A 24027-nucleotide genomic window follows, 5' to 3' on the forward strand; every position below is an offset into this window, starting at 1 on the left:
ACTGACAGTAAACATACAATTTCAATACTTTGGAAATAGCAAATGATTCTTTTTCTAAGAAGTTACAAATCTCTCCTAGCAGCTAGTTTATTTCATGCCTTACTTAATGAAGAAAATAAGGGGGAAAGGTCACATACTTATTATCTAAACCTATTGAATGCCAAACAAACAAAACACACACATATGATTTTAAAATATTTGAATGGTGCTCTTTCAATCCAGTTTTAAAATTGGGAATCTAAGGCCCTGAAATTAAATGACTTATTTAAGTAGTGAGTGTACAGTGAGATTTTATATTCTTGACTTTAGCTCTCATTGCTCTGTCTAATCCAAATGACTTGAAAAGTCTCTCAGGACTGCTGAAGCATACAAGGACTAAATAAGTACAGAGGTGGCTTTCTTGAAACAGAACATGGATTACATACTCAGCTAATTCAGTTAGGAGAACATGAAACTAATCATGTCAGGGCTGCCAAACCTGTTATTCTTGTGGTCAAGAAAGGAAAGATATGAATTAGATTGGAATATGAACTGGTAGTAAGAATACCTAGGCTCTGGTAATCAGCCTAAACTGTTAACATCCCCAATTAACTGTGGGACTTTGGACACCCTTTCAACATATCTGAACTCCAGTTTCCCCTTCTGTAAAATGAAAGAAATTCATACTTATTTAAAGTTCCTTCTAATACCCAAATTCTGTGATTTCATGTAAACCTTTTCAAGTCCAAAATTACATTTTTACATACATCTTTACAGATTTAAATTAACCTTGGGGGAAAGAAAATTTTTAATTGGTTGGCTTACTTTCTCATTACCAGAACATACAAGGAATTCCTACAGACTAGGAAATGTTTTGTAACAAATCAACTTTCCCTGTATTGACATGATATAGGAAATTCATGACAACTTAGAGTAAAGAAAAGATCTGGAGAACTCAGGGACTACAGTATGATCCAAACTGACACAAGACAAGGTATCAAGAGACCCTGGGACTTTGCTATTAACCTGGCTGAGGCCTTATGCAATATCTGAGCCTCTATCTAACCCCAGGTGCTCAAAATGAAAAGATGAATAGGTGGTCAAAATGAAAAGATGAATAAGACATAGTCCTGGGCCTCAAAGAGTTCACAATCTGGTGAGGGAGATAATTGGGTAAACAAATAAGAAATTGCAATATAATTCATTAAGTGTTATGAGAAATGGAATGAAAGTGTTATGAGAAATGGAATCACTGGAACAGTGATTCTCAAACCTGGCTGTGCATAAGAATTTCTGGAGGAGCTTTTAAAAAATACAGATGCTCGGGGGGCGGAGCAAGATGGCGGAGGAGTAGGAGACCTAGATTTCGTCTGGTCTCAGGAATTCAGCTGAATAGGGATCAAACCATTCTGAACACCTACGAACTCAACAGGAGATCGAACAGGAGAGTAGCAACAACTCTCTGAACAGAGAAGCGACCACTTACTGGAAGGTAGGGCGTGCAGAGAAGTGAATCCGAGGCGATATTCGGGAGGATAGACGGCGGGGGAGGGGCCTCCGCCGGCCGCTTCTGGCAAGTGCTAGAGCCGCGGAGCACAAAATCGGACCTTTTAAAAGTTGGCTCGGCGGAGGGACGTCGCTGCAGTGGCTAAGCGGGGGGTGGAATCCTCCCGGGACAGTGTGGTCTCAGGACCCTTGGGATCACAGAGAGACCGGGGGTGCCTGCGTGCGCCAGAGCTCCCAGGTATGGGAGAGGGGAAGCCGGCTGCAGAGACGGAGCAGAGTCGCAGGCTCTCAGCTCTGGGTTGCCACAAACTGTGATCTGCGGCCCAGTCGGGGCACGGCTCCCCCAGCAGGGACCCAACAAGCAGCAGATCCGGGGAGACTCCCCTTCCTTCCCGGGGAGGAGTGGTGCGGGAACGCACTGCAGGGATCTGCTGGGTTTGGAGACTCCGAGCGGGGTCGGGTGCCAGAGATAGCAACGCTTGATCACAGGCCGGGTGAGCACGGAGTGCGGCCAGAGACCGGGGACACGGGAGTGACTGCTTTTCTCTGGGGGCGCACTGAGGAGTGGGGTCCCGAGTTCTCGGCTCCTCCGGGCGGAGACTGGGAGGCCGCCATTTTCGCCCTGGTCCTCCAAAGCTGTACCGAGAGCTTGCAGGGAACAAAAGCTCCTGAGAGCAAACTGGAGCAGCTTCCTTAGCCCGGACCGATAAAAGGGCGGGGCAATTCCGCCTCCGGCAAAGACATTTGGAAACCACAGCAACAGGCCCCTCCCCCAGAAGATCAGCACAAACAGCCAGCAAGCCAAGACCAAGTTGATCGATCAAGGAGAATAGGAGAACTCCAGCGCTAGGGGAATACTGCACATAGATTCATGGCTTCTTTTTTTTTTTTTTTTTTACCATGATTCATTATTTCATCAAAGTTAATTTTTGTTGACTTTTTTTTATTTTTCTTTTTCCCTTTTTCAACCAACATCTTATAAATCCCTTTTTTAAAAAAAAACATTTTTTATTTTTTTTTCATTTTTAGAGTCATATTTTATCCCTTCATAGTAGTTATCCTTGTTTTTGGCATATATATATAAGTTGTTCTCTCTTTAAAATTTTGAGGTACAGTTTCTTCTAACAGATCAAAATATACCCTAAACCACTAGTGTATGGCTTTGTTCTAGTCTCCTGCCTGATCACATTCTCTCCCTTTTTCCTTTTTTTTTTTTCCTTAAATCTTCTTTCTTTTTTCAAACAACTTATCTTACCAAGTCCTTTTATAAAATCTTTTATAATTTTCATCTTTACACTCATCTTCCATCCCTTCATTGTATCAACCCTTATTTTGTACATATATGTCTTTCTTCCTTTAAAATTTTAGGAGGCACTTTTTTCTAACAGACCAAAATACGCCCAAAATCTAGTGTGTGGCACTGATCTATGCACTAGCCTGATCATATTTGATCATATTCTGCCTTTTTTGAATTGTTTTGTTTTTGTTTTTATCTTTTTTTTTCTTTTTTTTTCTTTTTCTCTTTCTTTTTTCTTTCTTTCCCTTTCTTTTCCCCTGGTTTCAGGTCTTTTCTGATTTGTATACAGTATATTTGCTGGGGACGTTGTAAACCTGTTAGCCTTTTGTTCTCTCATTCATCTATTCTCCTCTGGACAAAATGACAAGACGAAAGAAATCACCTCAGCAAAAAGAACAAGAGGTAGTACCGTCAGCCAGGGACCTACTCAATACGGACATTAGTACGATGTCAGACCTAGAGTTCAGAATCATGACTTTAAAGATACTAGCTGGGCTTGAAAAAAGCGTGGAAGTTATTAGAGAAACCCTTTCTGGAGAAATAAAAGAACTAAAATCTAACCAAATCGAAATCAAAAAGGCTATTGATGAGGTGCAATCAAAAATGGGGGCACTAAATGCTAGGATAAATGAGGCAGAAGAGAGAATCAGCGATATAGAAGACCAAATGATGGAAAATAAAGAGGCTGAGAAAAAGAGAGAGAAACAACTACAGGATCACGAGGGCAGAATTTGAGAGATAAGTGATACGATAAGACGAAACAACATTAGAATAATTGGGATCCCAGAAGAAGAAGAGAGAGAGAGAGGGGCAGAAGGTATATTGGAGCAAATAATAGCAGAGAACTTCCCTAATGTGAGGAAGGAAACAGGCATTAAAATCCAGGAGGCACAGAGAACCCCTCTCAAAATCAATAATAATAGGTCAACACCCCGACATCTAATAGTAAAACTTATGAGTCTCAGAGACAAAGAGAAAATCCTGAAAGCAGCTCGGGAGAAGAGATATGTAACCTACAATGGTAGAAACATTAGATTGGCAACAGACCTATCCACAGAGACCTGGCAGGCCAGAAAGGACTGGCAAGATATCTTCAGAGCACTAAACGAGAAAAATATGCAGCCAAGAATACTATATCCAGCTAGGCTATCATTGAAAATAGAAGGAGAAATAAAAAGCTTCCAGAACAAACAAAAACTAAAGGAATTTGCAAACACGAAACCAGCCCTCCAAGAAATATTGAGAGGGGTCCTCTAAGCAAAGAGAGAACCTAAAAGCAGCAAAGAGCAGAAACGAACACAGACAACAGACAGTTAACAGTCACCTTACAGGTAATACAATGGCACTAAATTCATACCTTTCAATAGTTACCCTGAATGTAAATGGGCTAAATGCCCCAATCAAAAGACACAGGCTATCAGATTGGATTAAAAAACAAGACCCATCCATATGCTGTCTGCAAGAGACTCATTTTACACCCAAAGACACCCCCAGATTGAAAGTGAGGGGGTGGAAAACCATTTACCATGCTAATGGACACCAAAAGAAAGCTGGGGTGGCAATCCTTATATCAGACAAACTAGATTTTAAAACAAAGACTGTAATAAGAGATGAGGAAGGACACTATATCCTACTTAAAGGGTCTATCCAACAAGAAGATCTAACAATTGTAAATATCTATGCCCCAAACATGGGAGCAGCCAATTATATAAGGCAATTAATAACAAAAGCAAAGAAACACATTGACAACAATACAATAATAGTGGGGGACTTTAACACCCCCCTGACTGAAATGGACAGATCATCTAAGCAAAAGATCAACAAGGAAATAAAGACTTTAAATGACACACTGGACCAAATGGACTTCACAGACATATTCAGAACATTCCATCCCAAAGCAACGGAATACACATTCTTCTCTAGTGCCCATGGAACATTCTCCAGAATTGATCACATCCTAGGTCACAAATCAGGTCTCAATCGGTACCAAAAGATTGGGATCATTCCCTGCATATTTTCAGACCACAATGCTTTGAAACTAGAACTCAACCACAAGAGGAAAGTCGGAAAGAACTCAAATACATGGAGGCTAAAGAGCATCCTACTAAAGAATGAATGGGTCAACCAAGAAATTAAAGAAGAATTAAAAAAATTCATGGAAACCAATGAAAATGAAAACACAACTGTTCAAAATCTTTGGGATACAGCAAAGGCAGTCCTGAGAGGAAAGTATATAGCAATACAAGCCTTTCTCAAGAAACAAGAAAGGTCTCAAATACACAACCTAACCCTACACCTAAAGGAGCTGGAGAAAGAACAGCAAAGAAAGCCTAAACCCAGCAGGAGAAGAGAAATCATAAAGATCAGAGCAGAAATCAATGAACTAGAAACCAAAAGAACAGTAGAACAGATCAACGAAACTAGGAGCTGGTTCTTTGAAAGAATTAACAAGATTGATAAACCCCTGGCCAGACTGATCAAAAAGAAAAGAGAAATGACCCAAATCAACAAAATCATGAATGAAAGAGGAGAGATCACAAGCAACACCAAAGAAATACAAACAATTATAAGAACATATTATGAGCAACTCTATGCCAGCAAATTAGATAACCTGGAAGAAATGGGTGCATTCCTAGAGATGTATCAACTACCAAAATTGAACCAGGAAGAAATAGAAAACCTGAACAGACCTATAACCACTAAGGAAATTGAAACAGTCATCAAAAATCTCCCAAGAAACAAAAGCCCAGGGCCAGATGGCTTCCCAGGGGAATTCTATCAGACATTTCAAGAAGAATTAATACCTATTCTCCTGAAACTGTTCCAAAAAATAGAAATGGAAGGGAAACTTCCAAACTCATTTTATGAGGCCAGCATTACCTTGATCCCAAAACCAGACAAAGACCCCATCAAAAAAGAGAACTACAGACCAATATCCTTGATGAACATGGATGCAAAAATTCTCACTAAAATACTAGCCAATAGGATCCAACAGTACATTAAAAGGGTTATTCACCACGACCAAGTGGGATTTATTCCTGGGCTGCAAGGCTGGTTCAACATCCGCAAATCAATCAACGTGATACAATACATTAACAAAAGAAAGAACAAGAATCATATGATCCTCTCAATAGATGCAGAAAAAGCATTTGACAAAGTACAACATCCTTTCTTGATCAAAACTCTTCAGAGTATAGGGATAGAGGGTACATACCTCAATATCATAAAAGCCATCTATGAAAAACCTACAGCGAATATCATTCTCAATGGGGAAAGGCTGAGAGCTTTTCCCCTAAGGTCAGGAACGCGGCAGGGATGTCCACTCTCACCACTGCTATTCAACATAGTATTAGAAGTCCCAGCCACAGCAATCAGACAACAAAAAGAAATCAAAGGCATCCAAATCGGCAAAGAGGAAGTCAAACTCTCACTCTTTGCAGATGATATGATACTGTATGTGGAAAACCCAAAAGACTCCACCCCAAAACTGCTAGAACTCATACAGGAATTCAGTAAAGTAGCAGGATATAAAATCAATGCACAGAAATCAGTGGCATTCCTATACACCAACAACAAGACAGAAGAGAGACAAATCAAGGAGTCGATCCCATTTACAATTGCACCCAAAACCATTAGATACCTAGGAATAAATCTAACCAAAGAGGCAAAGGATCTGTACTCAGAAAACTATAAAATACTCAGGAAAGAAATTGAAGAAGACACAAAGAAATGGAAAAACGTTCCATGCTCATGGATTGGGAGAATCAACATTGTGAAGATGTCAATGCTACCTAGAGCAATCTACACATTCAATGCAATCCCCATCAAAATACCATCCACTTTTTTCAAAGAAATGGAACAAATAATCCTAAAATTTGTATGGAACCAGAAGAGACCCAGAATAGCCAGAGGAATACTGAAAAAGAAAAGCAAAGCTGGCGGCATCACAATTCCGGACTTCCAGCTCTATTACAAAGCTGTCATCATCAAGACAGTATGGTACTGGCACAAAAACAGACACATAGATCAATGGAACAGAATTGAGAGCCCAGAAATGGACCCTCAACTCTATGGTCAACTTATTTTTGACAAAGCAGGAAAGAATGTCCAATGGCAAAAAGACAGTCTCTTCAACAAATGGTGTTGGGAAAATTGGACAGCCACATGCAGAAGAATGAAACTGGACCATTTCCTTACACCACACACAAAAATAGACTCCAAATGGTTGAAAGACCTAAACGTGAGACAGGAGTCCATCCAAATCCTAAAGGAGAACACAGGTAGCAACCTTTTCGACCTTAGCTGCAGCAACTTCTTCCTAGAAACATCGCCAAAGGCACGGGAAGCCAGGGCAAAAATGAACTATTGGGATTTCATCAAGATAAAAAGCTTCTGCACAGCAAAAGAAACAGTCCACAAAACCAAAAGACAACCAACAGAATGGGAGAAAATATTTGCAAATGACATATCAGATAAAGGGCTAGTATCCAAAATCTATAAAGAACTTATCAAACTCAACACCCAAAGAACAAATAATCCAATCAAGAAATGGGCAGAAGACATGAACAGACATTTCTCCAAAGAAGACATCCAAATGGCCAACAGGCACATGAAAAAGTGCTCAACATCGCTCGGCATCAGGGAAATCCAAATCAAAACCTCCATGAGATACCACCTCACACCCGTCAGAATGGCTAAAATTAACAAGTCAGGGAACGACAGATGTTGGCGGGGATGTGGAGAAAGGGGAACCCTCCTACACTGTTGGTGGGAATGCAAGCTGGTGCAACCCCTCTGGAAAACAGTATGGAGGTTCCTCAAACAGTTGAAATTAGAGCTACCGTTTGATCCAGCAATTGCACTACTGGGTATTTACCACAAAGATACAAATGTAAGGACCCGAAGGGGTACGTGTACCCCAATGTTTATAGCAGCAATGTCCACCATAGCCAAACTGTGGAAAGAGCCAAGATGTCCATCGACAGATGAATGGATAAAGAAGATGTGGTATATATACACAATGGAATATTATGCAGCCATCAAAAGGAATGAGATCTTGCCATTTGCAACGACGTGGATGGAACTGGAGGGTGTTATGCTGAGTGAAATAAGTCAATCAGAGAAAGACATGTATCACATGACCTCACTGATATGAGGAATTCTTAATCTCAGGAAAGAAACTTAGTGTTACTGGAGTGGTTGGGGGTGGGAGGGATGTGGTGGCTGGGTGATAGATATTGGGGAGGGTATGTGCTACGGTGAGCGCTGTGAATTGTGCAAGACTGTTGAATCACAGATCTGTACTTCTGAAACAAATAACACAACATATTTTAAGAAAAAAGAAAAAGAAGAAGATAACAGGAGAGGAAGAAAAGGGGAGTATGTCGGAGGGGGAGACGAACCATGAGAGATGATGGACTCTGAAAAACAAACTGAGGGTTCTAGAGGGGAGGGGGGTAGGGGGATGGGTTAGCCTGGTGATGGGTATTGAGGAGGGCACGTTCTGCATGGAGCACTGGGTGTTATGAACAAACAATGAATCATGGAACACTGCACCAAAAACTAATGATGTAATATATGGTGATTAACATAACAATAAAAAAAAATAATAAAAAAAATACAGATGCTCTTGCCCTATCCCTAAGAGATCTTGATTTAAATGATCTAAGGGAGGGGCCCAGTGAATTGGTATTTTTAAAAACTCCCAAAGAGATTCTAGTATAAGAATTAGGATTGAAAATCATTGGGATAGGAGAAGGGCACCAAACTCAGCCCTAAGGACAAATGATAATGTGCAGACAAGGAGAGAAGAATCAACTTTGTGCAGAGGCATGGAGATAATAGACCTCATGGTACATCAGGGGAATTGTAAATAGGTCTGTTGAGCTCAGTGTCGTATACCTGAGTGAAGGGAGATACAGTGAAAGAGGAGACCGGGGACATAGGCAGGAGGCAGATCATTATGGTCTGTGAAGGAGTTTGGACTTTATACTAAAGTCAATGGAAAACCAGGAGGGAAGAGACATGATCTCATTTCTCTTTTAGAAAAGCACCTCTTTAGGTGGTGTGGAAGATAGGGTTAGAGGGACTAGAAGTGAGGAAACCAATTAAGAGGCCACGGTAATCTAGGCAGGAAAAATGGTTTGAACTAAAACAGTAGTAGGTCGAAGATAGGAAGGTAGAAGGTATTCAAGGAAAAGATAAGTAGGAGACAGAATCATCAGGGCAGGTGGACAGGGCAGAGAGAGTAAGAGAGTAAGAGAGTGAGAGAGTAAGAGAACTGTATAGCTTATAATTTTCCTTATTTTGTGCCTACTTTTGCTTATATGCTAGTGATGGATCTGCCCAGAATGAAACATTTCAAAGGTGGAGGGGAACAGCCTTTTAGGCTCGTTAACAATATACAATGTGGTTTGACTCCACTCATTTCAAAATCAAGAGCTATCAAAATAATCAGAGACTGTTTTACAATCCCTAAATGACAAAATTCCTGACATACTTAAGGTCAAGCATCTAACCTGCATTTAAACCCAATTTGGTGGGGACATGGTAAACAGCACTAAAGCAAAGGTTTGAGAGATTTTAATTAACACAAATGGCTGTGCCTAGACTTTAAATCTGTCCAAAGCAAATGGAGTAAAAGCCTTCTAATCCTTCAGAGCTTCATCTGGCAGTGACCTCAGAAACAAGAGCTTCCCTCCTACATCATCAAAGTGACTTCCTTTAGTTCCTTGTTGTTCTGTGTAGGTCTTTGATTCAAGAATTCTTTACAACATAGAGGAGGAAAAAAAAAACAAAAAACAGCTAAAACATCAAGTGCCCTGGCATTCACTCTGCAAATCCCCTAAAAATATTAAATTAGAATGTACTTTAAAAAATAAATTCCAGAGGTGCCTGGGTGGCTCAGTCGGTTAAGCATCTGCCCTTGGCTCAGGTCATGATCCCAGGGTCCTGAGATGGAGTCCCGAATTGGGCTCCTTGCTCAGTGGGAAGCCTGCTTCTCCCTCTCCCTCTGCCTCTCCTCCCTGCTCATGCTCTCTCTCTCTCTCTTTCTCAAATAAATAAATAAAGTAAAATAAATCCAGGGGCACCTGGGTGGCTCAGCTGGTTGAGCAGCTGACATTTGATTTTGGATCAGGTCATGATCTCAGGTCATGGGATCTAGTCCCATGTAGGGTTCCACACTCAGTGAGGAGTCTGTTTGGGATTCTCTCTCTCTCTCCCTCTCCTTCTGCCCTTCCACCCTCTCTTTCTCTGAGATAAATAAATCTTTAAATAAATTAAAAAATTCCAAAAATCTACACCCACTACCTATGCAAGCCTTTAAAATAATTTTGAAAATGAAAGTAATTCTTACCACATTAGATTCATTTTTGCTGGTAGTTGTTCTGCCTGTAGTTGTAGTACTTATAGTACCTGGTGGGAAACATTAGGAAAATAAGAGCTTGCTTTGAGGAAAAAAAACAGAACAAAACAAAACCTGGTTTAATTTTGAGTTGCAAAGCTACTAACATTCATCACACATTACATACCATATCATTGCATCACTGTAGGAATGACTCTGGTATTAGCATTAATGTGGATTTTCTAACTGTTGTTTTAGAAGATAACTTCAAGCAGTATTTTTAAAGTTGGAATGGCAAACCTTTTTCAGCTAAGGGCTCATGTCTCACAGGTAGAAGAAAATCATTTGAGGATTATATGCAAGTAAAACAATTTTCTTTGAGAACCTACAAAACTGTACTTTTAATACAACTTTTAAATGAAGAAATGGGATGATAAATCATATATATATATGTGTGTGTGTATATATATATCCTCAGATAACCCAGATACATATTCCATAAAAATGGCCAACTGTGGCTAGTGGAGAACAACAACAACAAAAAAGATAAAGGTGGGTGTGGGGCAAAAAAGAGGAGGCAGAGAGAATGACAAGCATAGGCTGAGATAGAAAAGGAGAAGGGAGCCAATAAAAAGGGGAAAAAGGAAGAGCTGGAGGGTGCAAAACAGGCTCTGTAGGGAGTTTGTCCTAGGTCAGGATTGCCAGGATACCCAGTTAAATTTAGATTTCAATAAAAAACCAAATAATTTGTAGTATAAGTATGTCCCATGAAATGTTTAGGACATACTTATACTAAAAAGTTAACTATCTGCAATTCAAATTTAACTGAGCATCCTCTTTCTATTTGCTAAATATGACAACCCAATCCTAACAATCCTGCCAAATTTCCTAAGTGTGTAATATAAAAAAACTTTGGAAGCTATTGTCACTCATTGAAATAATCATAATATTAATAAAGGTACAGTTTATGTTTTTCAACCTTCAGAATTTATATTTAGGAAAGAAGAATTTTATCCTCCTCCTGGGCTTCTGTGGGTTTTTTTTTTCTAAAGATTTTACTTATTTATTTGTCTCAGAGAGAGAGAGCACAAGCATGGGGAGCGGCAGGCAGAGGAAGAAACAGGCTCCCCGCAGAGCAGGGAGCCCAATGCGGGGCTTGATCCCAGGACCCTGGGATCATGACCCTGAGCTGAAGGCAGACACTTAACCATCTGAGCCACCCAGGCATCCCTCTGTGGGGTTTTATAGGAAGTAAAAAAACGACTTAGTTTAGAAATTAACTTCATAACCTACTATTAGTTACTATAGTAACTACTACACAGTACTACAAACCATAAACCTAACTTTGACATTCAAAAAGTTCAGGTTGCCTCAAAGCTTTAAAAAGCCAGTATTCGAGAGCATTACTATTTATCAAGGACCCAGATTCAAGTTAACTGAGGGTTTCCACCCCTGCCTTTCAGCCTTTTAACTTAACACTACTATTTTCCTTTCAGCAGCACCTACTGAAGTGTATTTCAGCCATCAGGAAGAGTCATACTAAAGTGAAGTAAAGGTTAAAGCCAGGAAGAATGACTTGCTTTGGGAAAGGAGGGAGTTAGAGAATAAATAAGGTCTCAAGAATATCCATTTCCCATCTCACTGGGCTTTCATCTGAATTTATAAGTGTAGCAAAATAATCACATCCAACCTTCAGCTTCTTCTCAAAAGACCTCAAAAAAATGCCAAGAGGATGAGTTTGGTGGGGGACGGGGAGGGGAGGAGAAAAACGAAGTGTCAGAATCAAATGTCTTATCGTCAGTTACATTATTACCCGAGATAAACTTCTTCTTTAAACTACCGGCAGGCATGATGGGAAATTCAGCTGAATTTAAAGATTACTTCTTGCCTGTACTCTTTAAGGTAGGTGGATGCCAAAGGCCACAAACTGTTCTCTTGACTCTACAGAAGCCAGGGAAGGGCTGTTACACAGCCTGGGTCAAATTGTAATTTTACACTGGTGGGAAAGTAAATCCCTTCACATGTGACCCGTCCCCAGAAGGCACGCACTCTGTGTAAAATGTTTTTCTCTTCTATAAGACTAGGTGAGGCAGTATGCCAAACAGATTAGACTGACAATGGTAATGCTATAACCAGGGGCTCAAGAGAATTTGCAAGTAGGGATTGCTTAAAGTGTAACAAACTAATATTAACACAATATTAGTAATATTTTGCCAATCAAATAGTTCACACTACTGCAACACAGCCAACCAGCACACAGGACACTTGATGCAGGAGGAAGGATTCTTGGCAAAGAGCAGTGGGAGAAACCTTTCCTTTACTTGGAAATGTGCAGAACAGAAGGACCTGTACCTGGATTTGCGGGGAGGTATGTCCAAAACTACATTTCACCCTTTAAGACAGGTTTGTGAAATTCAATTCTTTTGAGACTAGAGGAAAATGAACCGTATCTAGGGACATTATTAAGTTCTTAAATTTCAAAAAATCACCACCTTGTATAACTGTTCAACTCATTTTATAATTCAGTGTCCCGATTACCTGATTTATCTGTGGTGGAAAGAAATGGTATTAGGGATTGTGAAGGAATTGGACGGTTGGATGTTTTTGGGTGGAGGGAACTGTAGTTCAAGGAGTAGAATAACAGGTAAGGATTGTACAGCAAAATACTGAGTTTAGTAAGGTCTAACCAAGGCTGCCAGTAATACACCTCAGTGCAACAGAGCATGGCAGAAAACATCAAAAAATTTTTTTCATTTGATATATAAATGTAGCACATTTTGTCCTAAGGGTAATAGAAGACCAATCTCTCCCACAGTATATGAGGGTTCCTGAATTACCACTATTTGTAGACTAGAAGCCTGGATGTGATTGGTGCCACCTATTGGGATAAATGCAGAATTACAAACTGTCAACCCATTTTGAACTGTTTTATTACGGACCAAATTACCCTTAGGGAGTATGAGTCTTCATTGGGAGTATTATACATTAAACAGTGATAAGTTTGGATTTAAATCATAGCCTTTAGAAGTGGAAGAGTCATGAGACATCCCATACTTCAACACTGCCATTTTCCGCACATTCTAGAAGGTGAGTTTTAGATACAGAATCAGAAGCCTGGCTTCTCTGAACTAGTTTCTTGTTTTATGATACCTACTCCACAGAGTCATCGTGAGCATTACACAAAACCACATGCTTTCAACATGCTCTATAATATGTTTGGATTGCTTTAGGCAAAGAAAAAAACTGAAACTAAATGACTTGCCCAGGTTATTTAACTGTTCAGCTTCAGAATAAGGCCTGCAACTCATATATCTGACTCTACATGCAGTGCTTTTGCCATTAAAATACTGTTTCCAAAAATTTGATGGCAAGATGATTTTGAGTGGCAACTGAGATAAATTTAGGAGGTGCTAGAACACAGCATTAAACACTATGTAAATCACAGTGAAACAATTACTCCTTTTTCAATTCTTCAAATTTGATGGCCTCAAGGAGAAAGTTTCAGTTTGTTGCTGGTTTTCTCGAAAACTCTCTACATCTTGCTAATCTCACTTCCTAATAAAGATAAAACAGACCTCAGGCTTTAGCATCTGGTTAGAACATTAAAATTTTGTTTTTCAGTATCCTTATTAAGTTTACTTTCAATTATGGAAAGCTATATTGGTTTTTCATTGAAAACAGTAATATTAATTTTATTTTCCAGGGATGCATTTAAGAAATTAAAGAAGTCAATCTAAACAGAATGTATTGAAAACAACAGACCAAGTGACACAGAAGTTGGGAAACATGAGCACCACTAAACCACCTCCCTATCATATCACTGTTGGTAATGGTATCTTAAACATAATTACTTTAAAAATTCCTCTGTGAACAGCAACAACAAAAATTCCTCTGTGAAGAAAACTAATGCTTCTTTTGTTTTCTTTTCAATAATTAAACAAATGGGTCAAGATAACCAAAATCTAGGACTCAGATCCACCTAGGCTCAAACAAACCCAAAGATTTTGTATATGTGTGTGCTAGAAAATGAAACTGGCCTGTAATCAGTGTTCAGTGAATGCACAATCATAAAGCACGGGACCAGTGGGTCACACATGCCTGCGGCTACTTGCCTTGATGGTAACTAGAAATTTAGTGCCCTGTCACTAAACTCTCCAGAAGCATAAGAGGAGAGAAGAGAAAAGAGAGTACTGATGTGTGGGCTGTCCTAAGTCCAAATTTCAAAGATCCTGTGTACTGGGAAAAAAGAAATCCCCTAAGGTGACTGAATCGAATGGAATCCTTCACTGTTTACTAATCTTGGCTTGATTTGAATCTGGAGCTAGAAGATTTTTAACTCCTTACTCTAAGATCCCTTGAGGTGAACCTTCAGCTAATTTTAAACCAAGGAAAACAAGGATCTGTCCTCCTTGTACCCTCTTCTCCTCCAGCTTTTTAAGTTATTCCTTAATGATTTATTATTGCTTCTGATTGTATTCTACGTTCTTGTTTGAGAAGAAAATCTCAAGCTTTCTGCTGTCCAATTCTTATCAAAACAACAGTTAAAAGAAAAAATATAAGCGTGTGGAGGGGGGGCGCCTGGTTGGCTCAGTCTATAGAGCATGTGACTCTTGGGGTGGTAAGTTCAAGTCCCACATTGAGTGTAGAGATTACTTAAAAATAAACTCTTAAAAAAAAAAAGAAAAAATATAAGTGGAGCACTGGCTAAAGGATGGATGGCCGATCCACCCTTCTAGATTTTGTAAATTTTATATATGAGTCAAGTTAGACTGACAGTGCTATGTACCTGGACCAAATCATCTTGAACTGACCCATTGCTTTTTAAAATTTCAAATTAATATTTTTTATTAGATTGTGCCAACAAAAAGATAAGAAACAACCTAGAATATTTAGATTCTGAATTCATTTTAGAAATATTATTGAAGACATTAGCTACTATAATACGTATAGAATGTCCTGTCTCCATGGAGGAGAAATATCTCTCTGATCTCAGTACTAGTAAAAGCTATATTTCTTGAGCAATTGATTTATTATTATTTTGTGAACACCGTAAATCCATGTTTCTTTTTCTGGGAAATCCAGAACCAAATTTGAAGCCTACTTCTACCAACTATATAGTACTTTATTTATACATTTTCATGTATCTACGTGGCTTCAACTTATTTTTCCTTTGGCTTGATTTACTCATCTATTTATTTAATCTTATGTGCTGTGTGTGATTTTATCTGCTGTTCAAGCCCTTTATGGAATAAGATTGAGAAGAAATTAGAGATATACAGGGGCACCTGGGTGGCTCAGTTGATTAAGTGTCTGTCTCTGGCTCAGGTCATGATCCCAGGATCCTGGAATGGAGCCCTGCAATGTGCTCCCTGCTTAGCAGGGAATCTGCTTCTCCCCCTCCTCTCTACTCTTGCTCTCTCAAGCTCTGGAGCTCTCTCTCTCAAATGAATAAATTAAAATAAAATCTAAAAAAAAAAAGAATGAGAGATATACATACTGATACTGTTACTGATAAAATATTGCCATCCGCTAACCATGATTTCTCATTGAATGTGTTTTCTTTAAAATATAGATTTCAGATTCATAGATCCCTGAAAATTTAAGAACTCTTTCTTCTGCCCCTTGGAAGCCATTCCTTTATTTTTTTTATGGTAAACTATACAATTTCCTCTAACGATGCCATAAATTCTTTGGGGGCAAATGCTGAAAATCTCGGAGAAATATCTGGACTGGTGAAACTCACAACCATTGTCAGAAGTCTATGTCTTTGGCCTTCTGTTCTGAAGTAGCAGAGTCTATTCCAACAAAATTCATGAGATCAAACTACAATAATTCCTAGGAAAGGGGTGCAAGTGGGGAGGAAACTAATATTTTTTCAGGGGTCAACTTTGTACCAACTATGTATACTAAGTACATAATATGTAACTTAGTCTTTACAAAAGAAAATTTCATTTCCTCCAGAGGAATCCTTACTTTACAAGAGCTTCTGAGTAATAATAACAATAGTGATAAAATTTATTAGATCACTACTAACATTTAACTTACAGTGTGCCAGGCATTGTGTTGATCATAAGTAATGGAATTTTCACTGTAAAATAAAATAAAACCTCAAACTGTGTACCTATGATACTCCACCTACCTCGGGACCCAGGATGATTAAAATATGCTTGCTTTGGTTCCAAATTCTGCTGTAAGTATAGGGATAATTTCAGGTCATTGGCCTTCTCGTAGTTCTTCAAGACTTCAATTCTCAGCTCAATCACTTTACCATTAAAGTCATTCTACAAGACAACATTTTCGCAACTACTCATACAGTACTGGCTTCTCTAAAGCACCTGTAACCTCATCCTTTTTACTCAGAAGTTTAAAATCATCCCATCATGTCCAGTCTTTAAAGCTGGGCAGAAAGTATTTGTGATTTCCCCCCATTTCAAATAGAACAAAACCAAGACTATAGGGGGAAAAATGTATTTAAGTTATTCAATGTGAAGCTGGAGACAGGTCTCTGCAGCTATCTCTCCATGAAACATTTTCTTTTAGCATAATAATTGGTAATCCAGATGTGGGAATTGGGAAAAATATTATGAAACTAAAAGACTTTACATTATCTGAATGAAATTGTATCCCATGTTCAACTTTGGAAGATCTTAGTACCTGAAGGATGTTGGCTTGTTCCTTGGACCTGACCCATTCCATTTTCCTCTGTTGCTTTTCCTGGTGGAAGAAAGAGCCTCTGGGTGACAAAGTAAATTGAGATCAGAAATCAGTGTTCTCAATATGCTGCAAAGACTTTATAGCAAAAGCACAGTGTCATAGATTCACTAATAAATTGGTTTCAACTCTTTAGTCCTTTTAGTAGGGCCTCCCCTGTATAATTCATTGCTCCAAATACTAAAGGCTAAATTAATAGAATCATTTTCTCTGAAAAAGTTTGTTGTGGGAAGATTAGATTCTAGCATAATACTTATAAATAAATGTTCAAAAACAAATTAGCTATTATTTTGACATCACATAGTTATTGTTGAGTTGTCATTGTTGGTGTAGTTTCTCCTACTTTGCCCCCGCTAATGTGATTTCCCAGAAATTTGCAGTGTCACTGTAACTAAAATATAATATCCCAAGGGAACCAGATTTCCTATAAAATTTGTATCAGTTCAGAAGCACACTGTAGTTTAGACAGATGACTGCTACATTAAAAATGTTAATCTATCAGCTCTAAAAGCTACTACCGTTCAGAAAGATCACACTACCTTCCTTTTCTCCTTCACTTTCTCTGCACATGATGTCTCCAGTTCATTTTTGGTCTTCCTAGGTGATGAGGGGGTTTTGGGAACCTGGGATAAAAGAAGAGAGCTAAAGGAATAGAAGGTCCCAGAAAAGAAATGCAATGTCTCAGCGGTCAGTAAATCCAACATAACCTAAAGGCCCAAATCCTATCTGCCTACCCAAATCAGCCCTGATTGTCAACAGGCTGTTTCCAGCAATGTGGCATCAACAACCTTGAAATTCTAAGTGCTATATAGTCCACTTGCCTTCCTGTCCTGCAAGTCTGCTTTGTTTTTTATCTGCAGGGCTTTTTGTTAACCACCAAGTTCTTCTGTGTCGAATGTCTGTAGAGAGACATTTTGGCAAAGCTTTAAATTAGTGGGAATTAGTGAGGGAAGTGGAAAACCAACATAAGTCAAAGCTTTTGGTTTCTGCCAGTCAGCAACTTGTCAGGGTTTGACATGAAAAGTGTACTACCAAATGGGGTTCAGAATGGAACAAGCCCTTCCATTTGGTCTTGAGTATACCTTATAATAATAAAACCTATTAACGTACACTTACTATATGCCATCACTACTGTAAGCTACTTACACATTACTTATTTACAATACTTTACTACATTATAAACTTTCTCATTTAACCCTCATAGGACTATTTTTATTTCCATTTTATAAATGAGAAAAGAGATTTGGAGAGGTTAAGTCATTTGTTTAGAAGAATTTGAACCAGACCTTGTGGACTCTGAAGCCTATGTTCTTAACCACTGAGCATACCATTCTCTCTCCATTTCTCACTGTCTAAAATTATGAGTAGGGGAAGCCAATCACAAGCTAATAAATGTGGACATCACTTACAAAAAATCTTTTGGGAGCTTTGGAGAAGCTGGATTTTGATAGAGGAATTGTGTTGGCACATTTCCTATCACAAGGACTCAAACACTCAAGAACTAAAACTGACAATTCATAGAACTGATTTGTAGCTTCCTCTGAGAAGTAGGACTAGATCTCAGGTCAAGATGCAAGGCTTGATGCTATCCTTATTATTTGTGGAAAGGCCAGATGAAAAAAACAGTCAGAAATCACACCATACACTGTTTATATCATTTATATTGCAAGACACAATCTGTTCTTCTAGTTTTATAGTCTGAAAAAGCACTCGGATCTCAAGGACTTAGTCCACAAAGGAATTTCCACCTCCCACATGGCTTCCCAGCAAAAGGCCCTATTATTGTTTTAAACAATGAAGTGATCATTGCAAAATCATAGGAGAATTAGAATTATATATTTATACATTCATTCTTTCAACTTACATTTATTGATTGTCTACTATGTTCCAAGCATTGTGCTACATGCTAGGGATTCAGAGATGAACAAAGCAATCAAGAAACTGGAGGAGGCTGTATTCCAGAGGGGGTCAGGGAGACAAGAAACAAGTAAAATAATAATAATAAAAAAGTAAAAATAATAAGCTTAATTATAAAGAGTGCTATGGAGGATATGAACAGGGTTCTATAATAGAAAGTAGGAGAGGGGTGCCCTATTTTAGACGGAGTAAACAAGGAGGGCCTCCCTGAGGAGGTGACATTTAAGCAGAGATCGGAAGGATGAGAATGAGTCAACCAAAAGAAAATAGTATTACAGGCCAGGGATAAAACAAGAGCAAAAGGCTTGTAGGAAAGTCTTGGCATGTTTGAGAATCCACAAGGAGGCCGGTGTGGTGGTTGCATAGAAAGTAAGGAGAGGACTTCTTTGAGAGGAGAGAGGTAGGCAATAGCCATATTTTGCCACAATAAGGAGCAGCTATAAATGGTTTCCATAAGGAAAGTGACATGATTTGATTGTTTCAAAAATATCACTTTGGCTTCTGTGCAAACAATGGATTGGAATGAGGCATGGGTGGAAGCAGGGACATGACAAATGAGAATGGGGACAAGAGGAAAGGGAAGTTCTTTTCATTAGGGTCTGTAAGATAATACTATCAAGAGATCCTTAGAGGCACACCTTGTTCCATAGCATCTCCATTTCCTTCCGAAGCATCTTGTTTTTCCTTTCCTGTTGGAGGGGGGAAAAAACCAAACAAACAGAAACGTGTTTGTCCAGTCATTAAAGTGAAGTTGGAAGAAATTATTAAGTGATGAGGGGAAAGAGGTGGGGATGCAGGTATATAGAAAACCATAGAGGAAGGCAATAAAAAAGTCTAGCCCAAAATCCAGGAACATGAGAGATGAGTTTGATGATGATGATAGTAAAAAATAATAACAATTTTGAATAATAACTATAATTATGGTAATTGTAATATGATATCAACAGAAATGACTTCTTCACACAACACTTAAGATGTTCTGATCATACGGCAATTTCTCTGGGGTGCAGACCACTAATTTCTAATTTTTAAGATCCTTTACATTGTCGGTTTTTAAAAATCTTATGAATCTCCCAGAACAAATCATTTCTTTTATTTTACTTTGGTATTTTCTATTCTTTATGAAATATGAAGGGTTAATATGCTTGTATTACTAACCCCTAGATGAAAAGTTTTTAAAAGCCAAAGAAATAGAATTTTTGCTAGTTAGTCCTGAGTCTGCCCAACATTTCATCTGATTCCTTTTTAGATCAAGGAGATATGAGTATCAGAGCCTTAGATGCTAGAGATGAGCTCTCTGTCTTTCCTTCCACATTTGATGATAGCAATTGAATTGAGACTTGTACAGGAGGCCATTCCTTGGAGTGTCCACCAACCTCTTACCAGATTCTGCTTCATCTCTTCTGCTTCCTTAATGAGCTCCATGACTGAGGATTCTTCATTCCCCTTCCCTGCCATGATCTGCCTCATGATCTGCAAACTGGAAGGAAGAGAAAGACATCACAAAACATAATACTTCCTAAAGAGTAATATTACTATTCTGTAAGCAGTCAGAAAGTACACTACCATGGGAATGAGATGGGTGTTAAAATCACAGGAGTTTTGGAATTCCTTCTGGACATAGAAGATCTCTATAGGATAATTTCATCCCCAATCAACATTTGCCTCAGCTATGTCCTTTATAATGAATTCTGTGTTCAATAATGCTCAAAACTTAGTCTCCAGCAGCCAGTAAGGCTCTTCTTCGCCCTTTCAGAAAAATGTTTTCGTGTATGGCTTTTGAAGTAGAAAGGATGATTTTGCCGGGTGAAGAAGGAGGTCAAAGAATCTGTTGTCTTCAGCATAAATCCCAGAATTATGCCCTACCTCATCTCTGTTTATATTGCTTCTTTATAAAAAAGACATTTGAGTTAGTTGGGAAAACCCCTTATATCCTTATGGTAGTTCCCAACATACAATCCAAGGCATCAAGAAGTTTCTAATAAAATCTGAATCAATACCAAGTAAGTCAAAGACTTACTTTATTCTTTAAAGGCATTAACTTATGTTTATGTTTATTATACTTTTTCCTCCTTAATTATAAGCAGAGAAGGAAACTTTGTGTTCTTTTACCCTAAGAGAAGTTTGTTTCTGCATTGTAAGCAGCTGGTGCTTAACCACAACTTTTTGCCTGGCTTTTGTTCTCCAAAAGTCTGAGCTCCCTGAGATGGTTACAGTAAGGGTAGAGAATGAAGGTAGAGTCATTAAGGTGAGATTATCTGAGACTAGAAAGGAAACAGAGTTGGTGGGTCTCAAGAACAGTGAGTGCCCTAGATAAGAGTTGAGATTTTTATCTGCCTAGTATATTTAGAGAAGCCAGACCCTAAATCCAGAGGACTCCTAGGCCCAGAAGTTTTTTTCTATTTCACTGCTTGGCATGAGAAGAACAGAGTCATCTAACCTAAAGTGATTCCACAAACATGAATAAGGAGCTATCAGTGTAACCATGATAGACTGAAATACTAAAGGCTCTTTTCAGTTTCTTAGGTGGACATCTTATGGAAGAAGAGTAGTAACTGTAGCCCCTTGATATGAGGGCTGAATCATATTTAATTTTACTAAAATAAAGCAAAGGATTACTTTCCACTGATTTTGTGGTTACAAATTCTTTATCTACTATGGCTAAATGTCTAAATCTTTTTAAAAATGTAAATAATCATTGTTAATCCTCTGGATTAAAGTTCTCCAGCCTTTTCCCCTCTAGGAAATCCTGAGTAGAGAGCCTTTACCTTCTTTGTTTTTCCTCTAAGTTAGACATCAACTTCTGGAATAAGAGATTGTTCTTATCTTCAAGAGGTTTTAGCATCTCTAGCAGTTCCTGCTTCCTTAGCTTTAAGTCCTCATTCAATTCCTTCAAGTAGTTGTCATCTATTTTGGAACATCTGTGGGAAAAATAATATTTACCTTTAGCCTAAGTTAATAATAGAGACCATACTTTTCCCTCTAGATAGTTACCACTTGGCATCTTCTGTCCATGACTCACCTTGTTTTTGAGGGCAAGTAAGATCCTGAAGGGTTTGAACCACTTGTCATCTTGAAGAGAAATTTCTACTCTTAAGGATAGAGAGGTCTTCTTGGAAGTATGTGCCTTCTTGCTCCATTCAGTTAAGTCATCATTTTTCTGTTGCTGTTCTTGAAACTCCTGTTGCATTGGACTGATTTTAGCTACAGCTTGAGTCACAATGGCCCTAAGACCACAGAATCAACAGGTCTTTGAAGTATCTTCAACATCAATGACAGCTTGATGAATGAAAATACTATTAGATACATCTGATTAATTCTTCCTTAGCTTTAACCAATGCCCAATATTTTATTCTGTAGTCTTTGAATGGGATAGAATCAGAACGTATCTATATTATGGAATTCCTAGAAAATGGTGGCTGGTCAAAATTAATTCATGAACACTGTCTTCCATGGCAATTAACCTACATGAAATGTCTACTACCTGTAGGGCACAGTGCCAGATTCTGTAAGGAAAAGATAAATAAAGCATCTACCTTCTGAGGGTCTTAGGAGAAGGAGAGAAAACCTCTAAGAGACATTTTTGAAAAATAGAGGCCAAACTGGCAAATATAAGGAATGGGTATAATATTGAGTAATGAGCCAATTGTCATTATTTTCCTGTCTTTACAACTTGATATATTACAGTGGCAAGGAAGAATAATATTGGGCACATAGCAAGAGAATATAATTTGTGAAAAATCCATACTATCAAGTATGTCCTTCCACAGCCAGGCTTTTTCCTGAGAGGCTGTAATTCTACACTTACCTCCAGATTCTGATTCTGCCCCCATTCTTCTCTCCTTACTAGAACCACATTTCTCCTAGACCCTAAGATCTTCTATCTTCACCTATGTAACTTAGTGAGCAGAAAATAACTCAAAGAGTTACACAATTGTTTCTTCATGCCCTTTAAAAACAGTTTTAGGGCAGTATTTTTAGTGAGGCTCTCAAATGTGAATTAAGTCATGTCAATTTCAAGTATTAACTGGGCATTTCTAGGCATCTTCTAAGGGCATCCTCCAACGAAACTTAACCTCTTCCTGTTTTGGGAAACCTTAAAGGCCGACTATTGTAGTGGAAATAACACAAGATTTAGTTTGTCAGATCTTGGTTTGAATCTTGGCTTCAATGTGAGAAGGGAGTTGACTGTGAGCAAGTTACCAAATTCTCTGAGCCTTAGGTCCCACTTTTGTAAAAATGAGAATGGTAAATAAAAAGATTGGAATGAGAATTAAATGTAATATTTAATGAAGATTCTGTCTCATGTCAGGTGGTCACTTTTTAGTGTGGTTTCAGTTGGTTTGGGTTTGGGGATTGTATAATGCCCTAAGTAATACAAAATACAAAAAAGCTGATTTATATGAGGCTAACGAAGCTTAAACTTCAGAGCACTTCATCTTTACAGACCTCTCTCAAAGGCCATGTACCTCATTTTATATCCACAATTTTGCATTCTTATTTAGAAGGAGAGAATTCCCCAAATTATATACACTTCAGGGTCCCAAAAACACCCTGGATCTGCCCCTGGTTGGATCTGATACATATCTCCTATAGCGAAACTTCTCTTTTTTTTTTTCAAAGATTTTATTTATTTATTTATTTGAGAGACAGAGAGCATGAGAGGGAAGAGGGTCAGAGGGAGAAGCAGACTCCCTGCTGAGCAGGGAGCCCGATGTGGGACTCGATCCCGGGACTCCGGGATCATGACCTGAGCCGAAGGCAGTCGCTTAACCAACTGAGCCACCCAGGCGCCCAGCAAAACTTCTCTTTAGGCGGTCTCAACAAATACTTTTTCTAAAGCAATATGTGTCACTTGTAAGTTATGTATGATAGCTAGTGTAACATGACATTAAATTAGAACAGCCATATCAGCTGAAGCACAATGTAATTCACACTGGTTGTCCTGGGCGTTTCCATGAAAAGTTTGGGTTGAACGAGGGCGAGCAATCTCCACACAGTTAAAAGAAGGAACTAAGTGGACTAATTATAATTAGTTTGGGGACGCCTGGGTGGCTCAGTCGGTTAAGTGTCTGCCTTCAGCTCAGGTCATGATTCCAGGGTCCTGGGATCGAGTCCCACATTGGGCTCCCTGCTCAGCAGGGAGCCTGCTTCTCCCTCTGCCTGCCACTCCCCACCGCTTGTGCTCTCTCTCTCTCTGACAAACAAATAAATAAAATCTTTTAAAAATTATTATTATAATTAGTTTTTTAGACTGTAGATATAGGTGGTA

General features: G+C 38.7%; 1 protein-coding gene across 1 annotated transcript; it reads right to left on the reverse strand.

The window, feature by feature from the left end:
• Positions 1–9429: 9429 nt before the first annotated feature.
• CCDC196 (coiled-coil domain containing 196) lies at positions 9430–21827 on the reverse strand. The gene is given in 10 exon segments (XM_088025031.1): positions 9430–9551; positions 10142–10198; positions 16267–16408; positions 16782–16841; positions 17378–17461; positions 17660–17737; positions 19394–19444; positions 20139–20235; positions 21524–21676; positions 21778–21827. Coding segments are annotated over 10 exon segments (894 nt in total).
• Positions 21828–24027: the final 2200 nt, after the last annotated feature.

Source organism: Eumetopias jubatus, unplaced genomic scaffold, assembly GCF_037043125.1.
Source record: "Eumetopias jubatus isolate StellerSeaLion01/CBP00866 unplaced genomic scaffold, mEumJub1_p1.0 scaffold_7, whole genome shotgun sequence".
Taxonomy (NCBI): Eukaryota; Metazoa; Chordata; class Mammalia; order Carnivora; family Otariidae; genus Eumetopias; species Eumetopias jubatus.